Consider the following 15,930-nt stretch of genomic DNA (forward strand, 5'->3'; position numbering starts at 1 on the left):
TTCATTACTTTTTTTTTCTAGTTTTCTTTCAACATCAGACAACTGATGAATCTTTTGTCTCATTTCTTGTTTAATGGTTTTAAATATTTCATCAACGTATAATTTATTAGTAGCATCATTTATATCTAAAGGTTTGCGTAAATTACATACACGTTTATGATCTATATCAATATCACCATTTTCGGTTAAAACAAAAATAGAATTAATTTTTTTACGATAGGGAGAACGTCCGAACTTATCAATCACCATTTTAACAATGTGAAATGAAGCAAACATTTTAATATTTATATAACAATTTTAGCTTCTCTTAATTCTTCTAGAACAGAAATAATTTCATTATTATGATTACTATGTCCAGCTTGTTGTGAAGCTAGTAAAAGTCGAAGTCTGTTAACTAACTCATTAGGATCATCCCAATAAACGTAATCTATTTTATTTGTTGATAACTGCATCAATCCTGATCCTTCGTGAAATGGTTTAAGTAATTGTTCATCTAAAAGCTTTTTAATTAATGTGTATTTAGTACTTTTGTTACCAGCAAATTGTTCTAATTTATTAAAATTACGATGTAACAAATTAGAGTCTTGAACAATTTCTAAATAATTTGAAATGTCTTTTTCATTGCATTGTCTAATATTTGGTTTCTTTAAAAAAAGTAGTTGAACAAGACCATCTGTGAGATCATAAACTTTATCATTTATAAAAATATTTTTTTTATTTAATGAAACTGGTGAGTTACCCATTTTCCAATCACCGTCTCTTTCATTAAAATAAGGACCATATTTATAATCAAAATCACTTTCAGCTATATTTAATGAATTAATAAAGTTGTGTGTTGACGATAATTCTATATGCTTATCTGGTTGTTGTATTTCTTCTTGTAATAAATCAGTTGACATGTTAAGGTTTGATAAAGATTGACTGAAATCTGATGGAAATGTCTGACTAATTTCTGGTTGTGGAGTACTACTTTTGATAAAACTTAAACTTGTTTCATTCTCTTCCTCTGCTTTAGTTTTCTTTTTTCTTTTTTTTCTTTTTTTCAATGAAGTAGTATTAAGTTCTGTTTTAGGTGAAAGTAATGATCTCTGTAATTCTGATTTAAAAAAATTATTTTCTTCATTTGCTTGTGTCAATTGTTTTAATGGAGTTGTTATTGGTTGAAAGATTTCTTCAAAATGTGAAGCGTTTTCTGATTTATTAGATTTTAACATATTATGCTTTTTACGAATTATATTTCGTGTTTTTATAATATTTTTAATCACTTCTGCATTCATTTTATCTAATTATATTGATGAGCTTTCGAACAGTTTAGGAACAGCTTATAATCAACGAAGGAACAGCTTATGAACAGCTTACAAACAGCTTATAAACAGCCTACAAACAGCTTATGAATAACTTACAATCAACTTACGAACAGCAGATGAATAGTTTATGAACAGCTCTACAACAAGGGTCTTACTAGTTAAGTGATTAAACATAAAATAAAAACATACGTTAACTCATCAACTATTTATAACAAAATAAATATATCAAATCCTTTTCTGTAACGGCCTTTATCTATTAAACAATCTTTATTAATAACCATAAATGTATATTTATCTTTCCAACATTCACCACAAATTTTTTGAAACTGATCAAATGACATATCTGTATTAACATGATCATCATATATATGTTTTAAGTTTAAACGATCTTGTTTAAAAATAACTAACAAATTTGCATTATCACGTATCAGCTGTTTTGGAATATGACTATATGTTTGACCTAAATAAAAGCTATCAATTTCTTTATGACGACCACTACAAAAGTAAGACTTGATATTATTTTGTTTTTCACAAGCAACATCATCAAAGATAAATATAGAATTTTGTTTAGCTTCATCAGGCGATAAAACTGTATTATTTTCTGAAAAAGTATAATATCCTATGTTTTTTAAACCAGAAAATATTTTTTTCAAATATTGGTATTTAGGTTGATATAGTGATTTAGAATAAACATAAATATTTTCAAATTTTAAACCATTTGGATGTTCAATTAATGCTATAATCACGTTTGTCTTTCCACAGTTAGATGGTCCAACAACTATTGCACGTATACTATTAGGTAATAATTTACCATGTTTACATTGTGTTTTATTTACATCAATTATATCTACGTTTTGAATATTTAGTTTGTCATGTTGATGAATCAAACGCATTTTCACAACTGTCTACTGTTATATATTTGTATAATTATTTAAAGACAGCCAGTCTGATAATTATCTTCTCAAATGTAAGAGTGGTATAAAATGATTGAACACAACCATTTTATAGGTAATTATAGTTCAACTGTTCGAGGTAGAGGGTTACTTAATACAGTGATAAATAAATTACCATTTGAATTACACCTACCAGGGTATCAATATTGTGGTCCTGGAACTAAATTAAACAAGCGTTTATCTAGAGGTGATCAAGGAATCAATCCTTTAGATAGAGCATGTAAAGAACACGATATTGCTTATTCAAAATCAAAAGATATCACAACAAGAAATAAAGCTGATCTTCAATTAGCTGAAAAAGCTTGGGAAAGAGTAAAAGCAAAGGATTCAAAGTTAGGTGAACGAATCAGTTCGTGGTTTGTAACAAATATAATGAAATCAAAGGCTAAAATGGGAATGGGAATCAATGAAAACAAAAAGCTTAACAAAAAGAAAAAGAAGAAAATTAATAAGAATATTTTACAACATTTAATATTAAAGTCTCGAGCTGCTATTAAATCTAAAAAACCCAAAACATTACAAACTGCTATCAAAGTAGCCTTAAATACAGCTAAAAATAATGTAAAAGGAAAACAGAAACAAGACAAGCTTTTACCAACACGAGTCATTCCTGTTCCAAAAGTAGGAGGTGTGCTACCCTTTTTACTACCACTATTTGCTGGTCTGTCTGCAATTGGTTCACTATCAGGTGGAGCAGCTGGAATTGCAAAAGCTATTAACGATGCTAAAAATGCTCGAAAACAATTAAGTGAAAATCAAAGACATAACAAGCATATGGAAGCAATTGCAATGGGTAAAGGATTATATCTCAAGCCTTACCGAAAAGGACTTGGACTTTATTTAAATCCAAAAAACTTTTAAATGTGCTACCAGCTAGACCTCTTAGCGAACTCGATTTATATAAATTTACAAAGTATATTCCTAAGTTTAGAGGGGTTTTTATGATTGATACATTACCATCAAAACCTTTACAAACAGAATGTGGAATTGTAAACTTAGATAAATCAAACAGATCAGGTACTCACTGGGTAGCATATTATAAAAAAAAAAATCAAGTTGAATATTTTGATAGTTACGGTAATTTACAACCACCTTATGAAATTATAAAATATTTAGGAAAAAACATAAGGTATAATTATACTAAATATCAAAAAGATAATACCATTATTTGTGGACATTTATGTTTAATGTTTTTATATAAAAATTTTATATAAATAAAGAGTTTATAAAAGAAAATTCTTTAGTTGACTGACAACCATCAACATGTCTATAATTTTAAATTTTTCTGGAACTGAATCTGTATTACATACAGATTATTTTCCACCTATTGAATTGTTATCTCCTTATGAGTGTGGACTAGTTAGTTTATATACATATAACTCAATTCCGAATATTGATCGAACAAATAACTTATTTTATGTCGGAGACGAAAAAATTGAAATACCTGAAGGTTCATACGAACTTGAAGACATTGATGAATACATCACAACTAAGTTGAAAAAAACAAAAACTAAACCTAAAGTTCATATCACTGCAAATACGAATACACTCAAGACGCTAATTAAATCATCACACATCGTTTATTTTAACAAAGAACGATCAATTGGTAAATTGTTAGGATTTAGTGAGCGTGAACTGCAACCGGATAAGTATAATGAATCAGATTTACCTGTAAATATTATAAAAATTAATTCAATTTTTGTTGAGTGTAGCATAGTTACAGGATCATATGTAAATAATAAACCTGTTCATATTATTCATGAATTTGCAATTGAAGTTTTACCAGGGTATAAAATTAATGAAGTTCCAAAAAATATAATATATTTGTCAGTAAACACTAATTTAATAAAATCAATTAATGTTAGATTAATAGATCAAGATGGAAATTTAGTTAACTTACGTAATGAAACAATTACTATAAGATTACATTTAAAACCTAAAAATTAAAATAAAGAATATATTTAAATTTTTTAAAATATAAAAGCTAAACATTATACTATTAAAAGTTAATTATGTGTAAACTTCAACCGGTTCACATCGTAGAATAGATATTGTAAAATGTTAATTTTTAATCATCAACTCAACGTAAGTAAAAGTCATTTAACATCCAACAAAAGAGCTAGTTCTCGGTGTGATTTGAAAGAAGCAACATCGAAGAAAATTAAACGGTCTGTTCAATTAACTGAACAAAACAAACAGTTTTTGAAGTCGTTAGGATTAACTCTTTGTAATGAATCAACTAAACATAAATGAACCTCCTTATTTTAATGAAACTATCACAAAAAAGTCTTTTCATGCATATTCACCATTTATAGAATCATATAATAATAGTGATATCATTCGAATAGCTGTTCAGAATCAAGATTTAATTTTGTTACCATCAGAAAGTTTTCTTTATATTGAAGGTTCTTTAAAAAAAAGTGATGGTACTTTTCCTGCAGGAAATGTTTTACAATTTATTAATAACTGTGTAGCATTTATGTTTGATTCAATCCATTATGAACTGAATGGTGTAGAAATTGATCATTCGCGAAATGTTGGAATTACTACATCATTAAAAAATTATGTTTCTTTGAATCGAGATGATTGTCAAAGATTAGGTAATGCGGGATGGAAAATAGAAAACAATGGTCTTATTAAATTAACACAAGGAGTTTTCAATTTTTGTATTCCATTGAAAATGTTTTTAGGTTTTGCTGAAGATTATTTAAAGATAATTCCTAATGCTAAACACGAATTAATTTTAACAAGAGCAAGATCAAACCATAATAGTGTATATACGCAATTATTAGATAATGAATATGTTTTTAATATTAACAAGGTAACCTGGAATATTCCTCATATTATGTTAAATGATTCTGAACGGCTTAAACTGTATCAAACAATTCAAAGTGAAAAACCTATACAAATGTGTTTTCGAAGTTGGGATCTATATGAATATCCAAATATACCTAAGACCACACATAATATTTGGCGTGTAAAGACTGCAAGTCAACTAGAAAAACCTAGAATTGTCATTTTTGCTTTACAATCAAATAAATTGAATAATGCAAAAGAAAATCCTAGCCACTTTAATCATTGTAACTTAACCAATGTACAAGTACACTTAAATTCAGAAGTTTATCCTTATGATAAACTAAATATATCATTTCAACGAAATCATGTTGCATTATTGTATGAAATGTATGTTAGATTTCAAGAATCATATTATGGTTGTAAATCATTTCCCATGTTAGATGTAAATAGCTTTCAAACAGTAGCCCCCATTGTTGTTGTTGATTGTTCACATCAAAATGAAATAATCAAAAGTGGTCCTGTCGATGTAACAATTGAATTTGAAACTAACCCAGATGGAATAACTGATAACACATCAGCATTTTGTTTGTTGCTACATGATAGAATAATCGAATACTCACCATTAAGTGGAGACACCAGAAAAATAGTTTAATTGTAGGTTTTAAATTTATAAATATCATTAAATAAAATATATATATAAAAAAAAATGTAATAAGGTTTTAAATAAATAAATAAATAATAAAAAAAAAAACATTGTAATATATTTTTATTTACATTCAATATATTATACATCTTTAATTTTATAATGACCCCATGCATATGTAGAAACACCATCTTCGCGTATAAATCTTTTATCATCTAAATAACTTAAAGATATTTTATTTACATTTTGCGTGTAAATGGTATGAATTTGTGATCTAAATACTAACATGTTGCTATAAAATATTTTATTTTTATACAAACAATCTCTATAATTTTCTAAGCTTAAACCATCTACAGCAGTTTTTTTTACACCTTTTGCTTTTTTAATTACTTTACTTTCAACAACATCTATTGAATACATCTTCGATCTTAATCCTATAAATTCTTTCATAATTTTACCATTATTCTCATCTTTCATTAAACCTACTTTTTTCTTATTAACAAGAGGGATGTTGTATTTATTATCAACAGAATATTCTGACGTATCAAATTGAGAAATAATATCATCTTTTATATCTGAATAGAAATCTTCTGTTTTAATTGTATAAATGAATGAGTCTGTATCCATGTAATTTAGAGTTAAGTTCTGATTATATTTAGATATCATAAACTTATAATGAAATTCGTACATAAGCCATTTTGATAATTCAAGAACAACAAAACCAAGATATATCGGTTTATCATATATTGCGTTATCACGATTTAGTTGTATTGCCACCATATTTGGAGTGAATTGTGTTGCACTATGAAAATTTGGTTTACTTATGAGAGCTCGAGCACCTAATTTTTTCCTATAACTTTTCCAGTGAGTTACAATTTTAACATCTTTACGTTTATCAACGTTTTCCATAGTCTTTCCGTAAACTGCATTATTTTTTAACTTAAAATAATTTTTTTCAAATTCATTTTTTGCTTGCGTGCGATGAAATGTATTCAGATCAATATATTTTTTTAACCAACATGCTTGTTTAAACTCTAAAGCTCTATGAATTTTAAGTAATTTTAATCCATGATGTAGACATTGTTGTAAATTTCTATAGTGAATCACATATTTAGTTTTCTTTTCAAAATCTAACAATAATTTTGGAAAAACTCCCTTTGGACTACATTTGTTTTGAGCACAAAATGGTAAATCGTTATGACTATCATGTAGAGATTTCGGATATTCTAAATCAACTTCAAATATATATCCAATTTCAGCATTTTCGGAAATATTCATAATATCAATGTTTTCAATGTCATCAACCCATTTAAAAGCTCCGTATGGAAGTGGTTGAGACATTGCCCAACCATACAAATTGTTAACATCTAAATACATTAAATATTGAGATGGTTTAGAACTATCATAATCTTCCATGTATTTATTATTTGCAAGCGAATGTCTGTGCGAACATTGAGTAATACCCCCTCTTATACCTCGCTTTATAAAATTATACATACAAATATCAGTTAAAAGTTCTAACTTAATATTTGTATACTTTAACATTGCTTCCCATGCTAATCCTGGAGCTGTATAGTAATGAGAAGGATCTAGTTTATATATTCTATAACATACATGACGGAAATTTTCGAAAACATCACATAATAACAAAACGTCTGTAACTAAATATATTCTTAAGTAGTCCCACAAGCTAGAACAGTTAAATTTTTTCCAAACTTTTTTTGCATGTTTATAATCCTCATTACTGCATTGTGTATTTGTCAATTTATTAAAAAAGTCGCTTTGTAAAGGTAAAGTAGTTTCATCTAATTTTTCCCAAGAATTTAAATATTCATATGGTAACACTCCTTTTCTAGTTACTAATTTAAAATGATGATTATTTGTAAAAACTGATTTAACACTATAAAAACTTGAAGGTGGTAAATTATTAGCTAACTTTTCCAAACTACTTTGCATAAATCTGTTTGAATCAAGAAATCGAATTTCGATTGATGCTTGATCACCAGGAAATCTATTCATATATATACGTTTTGATAAAGAAATATACAATTCCTTGTTTAATGGAATCAACTTAATTCCACCACTAACAACTCCTAATGCTTTAACAAATAAATGACAGTCATATCCTGAAAAATTATGAAAGAAAACTGGAAAAAATGTAGGTACTCGATATTCAAGATTACAATTAGGATGTGCTGGACCTCTATACTTTCCAGTAAAATGACAGTGATCTCTAACTCTAGATTCATATAAATTTCTTCTGCAAATATGACATACAGTTGATTCTTTTTGTATAATTTTTTCTGCTTCAGTTAAAGGAATCATTTTTTTTGGATCTTGTATAATATTCGTATAAAGATATTTAATATCTGCTACTAGTGACTGAACAAATTGTATTGCTGAATCAGCACCTTTATATACTCGTAATTTATTAAAAGAATCATCATATGAACATTTTAAGTAATAAGAAAATGCGCAAGGAATATGTTGTTGGAGGTTTGTTGTTGATGACTGATTTGATTGTGGTAAACAGGTGTTTACATTTTGTAAAATACATTCAAAATCACCATAAATAGTAAAAGGTACAGGAATTTGACGCTTAAAATTTTTAAAGAAAAGAAAGGGTTCTTCCAAAGGCATTGTTGTAATAATTTTGTTACATTCACCTCGATGATAATTAAGACGATCAATCGAGGAAAAATTTAATAAACAATAATTACATAAATAAAATTGATTCTTATTATATGTAATTTGACTTCTCATCAATCTAGAAATGTTTTTAATCCAAACATAATGATGTTTTTCTTCTTCTTGTATTAATAATAAATTAACATGAAATTTTTTCTCTAATTTCGTAGAATAGTATGGTCCAACAATTAGATTTTTTTCATTCACTCCAAACACGTTAACGCTTATATCATTATTTAATGTTTCAAAATCTGATATATCTTCAACAGATAAAGGAAATTCTAAATTTTCAAAATTAATTTCAATATTATTTTTTAATGTGATTTTATCGTCATAGATATTTATAATAAAATAAGAACTCATTCGATTTACATTTAATTTTACTGGATATAGAGCTGATATTATTGCCCATTTGAAACAAAATTGATCTTTATTTCTAATGTTCACACAAGCTTTCTTTTTCTTCAATTGCTTAGAAAGCGGTAAATAACTAGAACCTCTGAGAGGTTTGTATTCGTTAATGTTTATCTCTAAATGGTGGATTATTATTAAAGTCCACCCGCTGTTTTTGTCTTGAAACTCATCCATTTTAGTTATAATCTGGTTTTTCATTAATTCAGAAATATTTAAAATTTGAGATTGATTAACAACTTTCTCCATCTTTGTTTGAAATGACTTAATTGCAAAATCGCTATTACCATTGCTAAGAGTTTTTACGTATTCACCAAAAAGTTCAATATTAAATTTAAATGCTGAGTGTTTTTTTAATTGAGTATACAATTCTGGTATTAAAAGTTGTTTCGTTAAATCTAAAAACATACCTGGATCTAAACAATCTGAATCTTTATTTTTATAAATTAATGTTTGTATTCGTCCCTTAAAACTACTTTTTACTACCTTAAAATCATCTGAACTAGTTGTTAACAACTTCATTTTATGACTTGCGGTTCTTACGTGCGAATACCATTTATCACGCGTGATTTCAATCTGGCAAACTTCACAAGTTCTTAACGATGGTTGATGTGGATTGTTGATGATTTTTTTTTTCTTAGGTTTGATAGAAACTATAAAAACATAAAAAATAATATAAAATATTAAATGTAGAAAAACTCACCGCTGTTGCATTTATTTTTTGAAGATGATTGGTGAATCTTCAAATGATGTTTTAAATTGTCCTTGCGCATTGTCTTCTTACACACATTGCAAACAGATGTATTTTGTTTTAAGTGAATTGTAAGTTTATGTCTCTTTAGTTCACTATTGCGAGAAAACGTTTTTCCACAAGTATCACAGAGCAACATTTTTTTTTTTATTTATTTTGTAATTTTTTTATAAATTAAGTGATTTATGCTAGTTAAACATTAAGCATGATTATTGATCAAATAATGATAAATCAAATAAACATTATGCTTTGCACAAGTTCCCGAATGTGTTGTACATCGGGGTACAACTGGATAGTCAGTTTCAATTTTCTTTAAACTTACTTCATCACCAATGGTTTTCACTGATTTGTTTAAAAACATTTTAACCCACTTCGACTTTTCAATTCCCTTAACGTAAACTACACTGTCTTTTTTTAGGTTTGCATTAATAAAAGTCTGTAAACTTCGGTAGTTTATTGATCCTTCCTCCCATAGATGACCGTGCAAGTTTTTTTCCAACCAAGTAACTTGTTGTTGATCGTTTGGTGAAAGGTCTGCATATGGAAATGGAGGAGTAATTAAGAACGAGTAGGTTTCGGAGTAGTTGAATAACACCGCAACTTCTTTCATCACAAAATAATTGTTTAAAACTTTGAATCCTTGTACGTCAATTATTACTACATTCTTCATTTTGCAAACAATATACTAAAAAAAAAAAAAAAAGATGGCTATTCTACATTATTGTTAAAAATAAATTTAATATTCTTTTTAAATTTTTAATTTCTTAAATTTTTTCTCTAATTCATGCATGACAATCTCATGTTTTAAAAGTTTTATGTTTTTTAATGTTTTTTTTAATTTTGTTTCTATAATCAACTTTTTTTTTGTGAGGATTTTTCGTTTCGTGTTATTCATTATAAAAAATTTAGTGATTTCTGAAAGTAAGAGTAATATATTAGCAAATTGTTGAACTATAAAATACTTTAAATAAAAAAAACATTAAAGTATGAATAAAAAAAAAATAATTCTAAAGTTACAAGTGAAAAGTAATATAAATAATAAAAAAAAAAAAAAAAATAAACTTACCTAAAATTTCACCCACTTCACGACACAGAACTTTCTTGCTTTACAAATTGTTAAAAAGATATGAGGATAAGTATAATTTTTTCGTCTTTTATATAAATCTGATGTCTTTGTTCTAATAGTGACGTTATAGTAGGGAGATAATGTAATTTAGAACGCGTGTTTATCTCAAAAAAGATTAAAAAAAAAAATGAACCCGGTAGTTTTGTAAATGAGGAAGAGTGATTATGATAATGAAGTAAGACAAAGTAGGTGATAAAAAAAATAGAGATAATCAATCAAAAAAAAAAAGAATAATAAAATAACAAAAATTAACAAGAACGCGTGATCCTGATAATAAAAGGAAGTCTAAAGTTTGCAATTAATGAGAACATCATCCTTTTGACTCTTGGGTCATGACACGGGCTATATTCGATGGAATAGGGAGAGGGATCATCTATTTAAGAAATTCAAATCTTGTTAAATTTCATTCTGTATTAATCAGTGCTACTGTGTTAGTTGTATTAAACAGTGCTTCAAGTGTTATAAAGAGAAGAAAAATGGATAAACAACTGAAGAAACAAAAATCGACGGTTACTATTGCTAAGAAATCAAAAAGTAAGAACAAGAACAAGCTTACGAGTATATTGGATCAGTTCAATTTGCTCGGTGCATTTGCCTGGCTTAATTTGACCACTATGGATACTAATAATCCATATGTGGTCTCTAACATCCGAAGACACGAAACCCAGTTTGGAGATCGACTTCTGGTGGAGTTGAATGGAACCCACAAGTTATACCTTCCTGAGAGGTATAACTCCTTAACGGACCGTCAATTATCGGAAATTGGAAGCGGAAAATATGTGCTGTTAAACAGAGGCAAGGAAGGAAAAAGCTTCAAGTTGGAGCTAATGCTGATCGAAAATGTGAAGGTTGTACCTTCAACTTCAGCAACAACAACAACGACAACATCAATATCGACAGCATCAACTTCAACTCCACCTATCGATATTCCTTCATCCACGCCAACACCATCTGAAACAACCGAAATGTCTACATCCGACAGCAGTGACGATGATGAAGAAGACTCGCAAAACAATTTCGACCCAAACACAATATTTTCACAAAAACCCTTTTTAGGAATGTAAAAAAAAAAAAAAGAAAAAAAGTAAGTTATAAATATTTTATTAAACATTATTAAACATTCGTAAATACAGTTTTATTAATTTTTTTAATTTCTTTCTAGATACTTCTCGATTAGGGCATCTACATGTGTCAGGTCCATCTATGATGGTTTCATCGCTTGACCAAGGACAACACATGTAGTGCCATCCATGAAGTGAACATTTCATGTTTTGATATAGATAAAAATCATCTTTATGTTCGTTTAGAATACGATCTTCATATTGTTTTAAAAATTTTTTCATTTTCATTATAAAAATGTTAGCTAAAAAAAAAATATTTTAAATAATTAGTTATTTTAAATAAATATTGTAATAATCTTACATCTGTTTCTTTTCTGATAATACGTTGTCCCCGTTGAGTTGATTAATCATCAGTAACATTTTCTACATAAAATAACCAATCAAGATTAAACCATTTCCCCTACCACTTTACGTGTATATTTTTTACTCAATCAAAACGATTTACGATAATTAAAACACACCCTCTTTCCCTCCAAAAAAACACATCCCACCAATCCCCACCACGACCCCCACCCAATCCCACCACGACCCCCACCAAATCCCACCACGACCCCCACCACGACCCCCACCAAATCCCACCACGACCCCCACCAAATCCCACCACGACCCCCACCAAATCCCACCACGACCCCCACCAAATCCCACCACGACCCCCACCAAATCCCACCACGACCCCCACCAAATCACGACCCCACCACAGCGTCACGCCCCACCGGAGGCACGCCCACGACCACGCCTAGTGAGCCTGAGCCTAAATTGATCTAGAATCCCCATATCTATACTACTGAGATCGTCAAAATTCTTAGAGAAAACCGCATATTTCCATGCAAAACGACGATTTCTCGCCGATTTTCGTTGTTTTCTGGCTTGAATTCGCAAAGAAGAGCACGAAATCTACAAAATCATCACTTTTTACCAAGATTCAACGGCTGATTTGCAAGAAAACAGCAGAATTCTGCAAGAAATCATCAAAATTAACGGCTGAATTGCAAGAAAACAGCAGAATTCTGCACGATATCATCACAATTCTCACAGAAAACCGCATATTTCGATGCAAAACGACGATTTCTCGCCGATTTTCGTTGTTTTCTGGCTTGAATTCGCAAAGAAGAGCACGAAATCTACAAAATCATGAGTTTTTACCAAGATTCAACAGCTGAATTGCACGAAAACAGCAGAATTCTGCACGAAATCATCAAAATTCTTACAGAAAACCGCATATTTCGATGCAAAACGATGATTTCTCGCCGATTTTCGTTGTTATCTGGCATGAATTCACAAAGAAGAGCACGAAATCTACAAAATCATGACTTTTTACCAAGATTCAACGGCTGAATTGCAAGAAAACAGCAGAATTCTGCACGAAATCGTCAAAATTCTTAGAGAAAACCGCATATTTCGATGCAAAACGACGATTTCTCGCCGAGTTTCGTTGTTTTCTGGCTTGAATTCGCAAAGAAGAGTACGAAATCTACAAAATCATGACTTTTTACCACGATTCAACGGCTGAATTGCAAGAAAACAGCAGAATTCTGCACGAAATCATCAAAATTTTTAGAGAAAACTGCATATTTCGATGCAAAACAACGATTTCTCGCCGATTTTCGTTGTTTTCTATCTTGAATTTGCCAAGAAGAGCACGAAATCTACAAAATCATGACTTTTTACTTAGATTCAACGGCTGAATTGCAAGAAAACAGCAGAATTCTGCACGAAATCATCAAAATTCTTATAGAAAACCGCATATTTCGATGCAAAACGACGATTTCTCACCGATTTTCGTTGTTTTCTGGCTTGAATTCGCAAAGAAGAGCACGAAATCTACAAAATCATGACTTTTTACCAAGATTCAACGGCTGAATTGCAAGAAAACAGCAGAATTCTGCACGAAATCATCAAAATTCTTACAGAAAACCGCATATTTCGATGCAAAACGACGATTTCTCGCCGATTTTCATTGTTTTCAGGCATGAATTTGCAAAGAAGAGCACGAAATCTACAAAATCATGACTTTTTACCAAGATTCAACGGCTGAATTGCAAGAAAACAGCAGAATTCTGCACGAAATCATCAAAATTCTTAGAGAAAACCGCATATTTCGATGCAAAACGACGATTTCTCGCTGATTTTCGTTGTTTTCTATCTTGAATTCGCAAAGAAGAGCACGAAATCTACAAAATCATGACTTTTTACCAAGATTCAACGGCTGAATTGCAAGAAAACAGCAGAATTCTGCACGAGATCGTCAAAATTCTTAGAGAAAACCGCATATTTCCATGCAAAACGACGATTTCTCGCCGATTTCCGTTGTTTTCTGGCTTGAATTCGCAAAGAAGAGCACGAAATCTACAAAATCATCACTTTTTACCAAGATTCAACGGCTGATTTGCAAGAAAACAGCAGAATTCTGCACAAAATCATCAAAATTAACGGCTGAATTGCAAGAAAACAGCAGAATTCTGCACGATATCATCACAATTCTCACAGAAAACCGCATATTTCGATGCAAAACGACGATTTCTCGCCGATTTTCGTTGTTTTCTGGCTTGAATTCGCAAAGAAGAGCACGAAATCTACAAAATCATGAGTTTTTACCAAGATTCAACAGCTGATTTGCAAGAAAACAGCAGAATTCTGCACGAAATCATCAAAATTCTTACAGAAAACCGCATATTTCGATGCAAAACGATGATTTCTCGCCGATTTTCGTTGTTATCTGGCATGAATTCGCAAAGAAGAGCACGAAATCTACAAAATCATGACTTTTTACCAAGATTCAACGGCTGAATTGCAAGAAAACAGCATAATTCTGCACGAAATCATCAAAATTCTTAGAGAAAACCGCATATTTCGATGCAAAACGACGATTTCTCGCTGATTTTCGTTGTTTTCTATCTTGAATTCGCAAAGAAGAGCACGAAATCTACAAAACCATGACTTTTTACCAAGATTCAACGGCTGAATTGCAAGAAAACAGCAGAATTCTGCACGAAATCGTCAAAATTCTTAGAGAAAACCGCATATTTCGATGCAAAACGACGATTTCTCGCCGATTTTCGTTGTTTTCTGGCTTGAATTCGCAAAGAAGTGCACGAAATCTACAAAATCATCACTTTTTACCAAGATTCAACGGCTGAATTGCAAGAAAACAGCAGAATTCTGCACGAAATCATCAAAATTCTTAGAGAAAACCGCATATTTCGATGCAAAACGACAATTTCTCGCCGATTTTTGTGGTTTTCTGGCTTGAATTCGCAAAGAAGAGCACGAAATCTACAAAATCATGACTTTTTACCTAGATTCAACGCTGAATTGCAAGAAAACAGCAGAATTCTGCACGAAATCATCAAAATTCTTAGAGAAAACCGCATATTTCGATGCAAAACGACGATTTCTCGCCGATTTTCGTTGTTTTCTGGCTTGAATTCGCAAAGAAGAGCACGAAATCTACAAAATCGTCACTTTTTACCAAGATTCAACGGCTGAATTGCAAGAAAACAGCAGAATTCTGCACGAAATCATCAAAATTCTTAGAGAAAACCGCATATTTCGATGCAAAACAACGATTTCTCGCCGATTTTCGTTGTTTTCTATCTTGAATTTGCCAAGAAGAGCACGAAATCTACAAAATCATGAATTTTTACCTAGATTCAACGGCTGAATTGCAAGAAAACAGCAGAATTCTGCACGAAATCATCAAAATTCTTACAGAAAACCGCATATTTCGATGCAAAAGGACGATTTCTCGCCAATTTTCGATGTTTTCTGGCTTGAATTCGCAAAGAAGAGCACGAAATCTACAAAATCATGACTTTTTACCAAGATTCAACGGCTGAATTGCAAGAAAACAGCAGAATTCTGCACGAAATCATCAAAATTCTTACAGAAAACCGCATATTTCGATGCAAAACGACGATTTCTCGCCGATTTTCGTTGTTTTCAGGCATGAATTTGCAAAGAAGAGCACGAAATCTACAAAATCATGACTTTTTACCAAGATTCAACGGCTGAATTGCAAGAAAACAGCAGAATTCTGCACGAAATCATCAAAATTCTTAGAGAAAACCGCATATTTCGATGCAAAACGACGATTTCTCGCTGATTTTCGTTGTTTTCTATCTTGAATTCGCAAAA

General features: G+C 30.2%; 3 protein-coding genes across 3 annotated transcripts; 1 reads left to right on the plus strand and 2 right to left on the minus strand.

The window, feature by feature from the left end:
• Positions 1-284: 284 nt before the first annotated feature.
• On the minus strand, positions 285-1,277 carry LOC148166768 (uncharacterized). The gene is made up of 3 exons (XM_088048472.1): positions 740-1,277; positions 536-673; positions 285-493 (listed from the first exon to the last, which is right to left on the minus strand). Exons 1-3 carry the CDS (start codon positions 1,275-1,277, stop codon positions 285-287), a joined length of 885 nt encoding a protein of 294 aa, XP_087904598.1.
• A 3,213-nt stretch (positions 1,278-4,490) lies between these two features.
• LOC148166769 (uncharacterized) lies at positions 4,491-5,708 on the plus strand. The gene has a single exon (XM_088048474.1). It carries the CDS (start codon positions 4,491-4,493, stop codon positions 5,706-5,708), a length of 1,218 nt encoding a protein of 405 aa, XP_087904600.1.
• Positions 5,709-5,840: 132 nt separating this feature from the next.
• On the minus strand, positions 5,841-9,688 carry LOC148166770 (uncharacterized). The gene is made up of 4 exons (XM_088048475.1): positions 9,502-9,688; positions 9,209-9,451; positions 8,747-9,139; positions 5,841-8,668 (listed from the first exon to the last, which is right to left on the minus strand). Exons 1-4 carry the CDS (start codon positions 9,686-9,688, stop codon positions 5,841-5,843), a joined length of 3,651 nt encoding a protein of 1,216 aa, XP_087904601.1.
• Between the last annotated feature and the right edge of the window lie 6,242 nt (positions 9,689-15,930).

Source organism: Gnatocerus cornutus, unplaced genomic scaffold (genome assembly GCF_029298725.1).
Source record: "Gnatocerus cornutus isolate USDA-ARS CGAHR unplaced genomic scaffold, icGnaCorn1.1 Chromosome13, whole genome shotgun sequence".
NCBI classification, from domain to species: Eukaryota; Metazoa; Arthropoda; class Insecta; order Coleoptera; family Tenebrionidae; genus Gnatocerus; species Gnatocerus cornutus.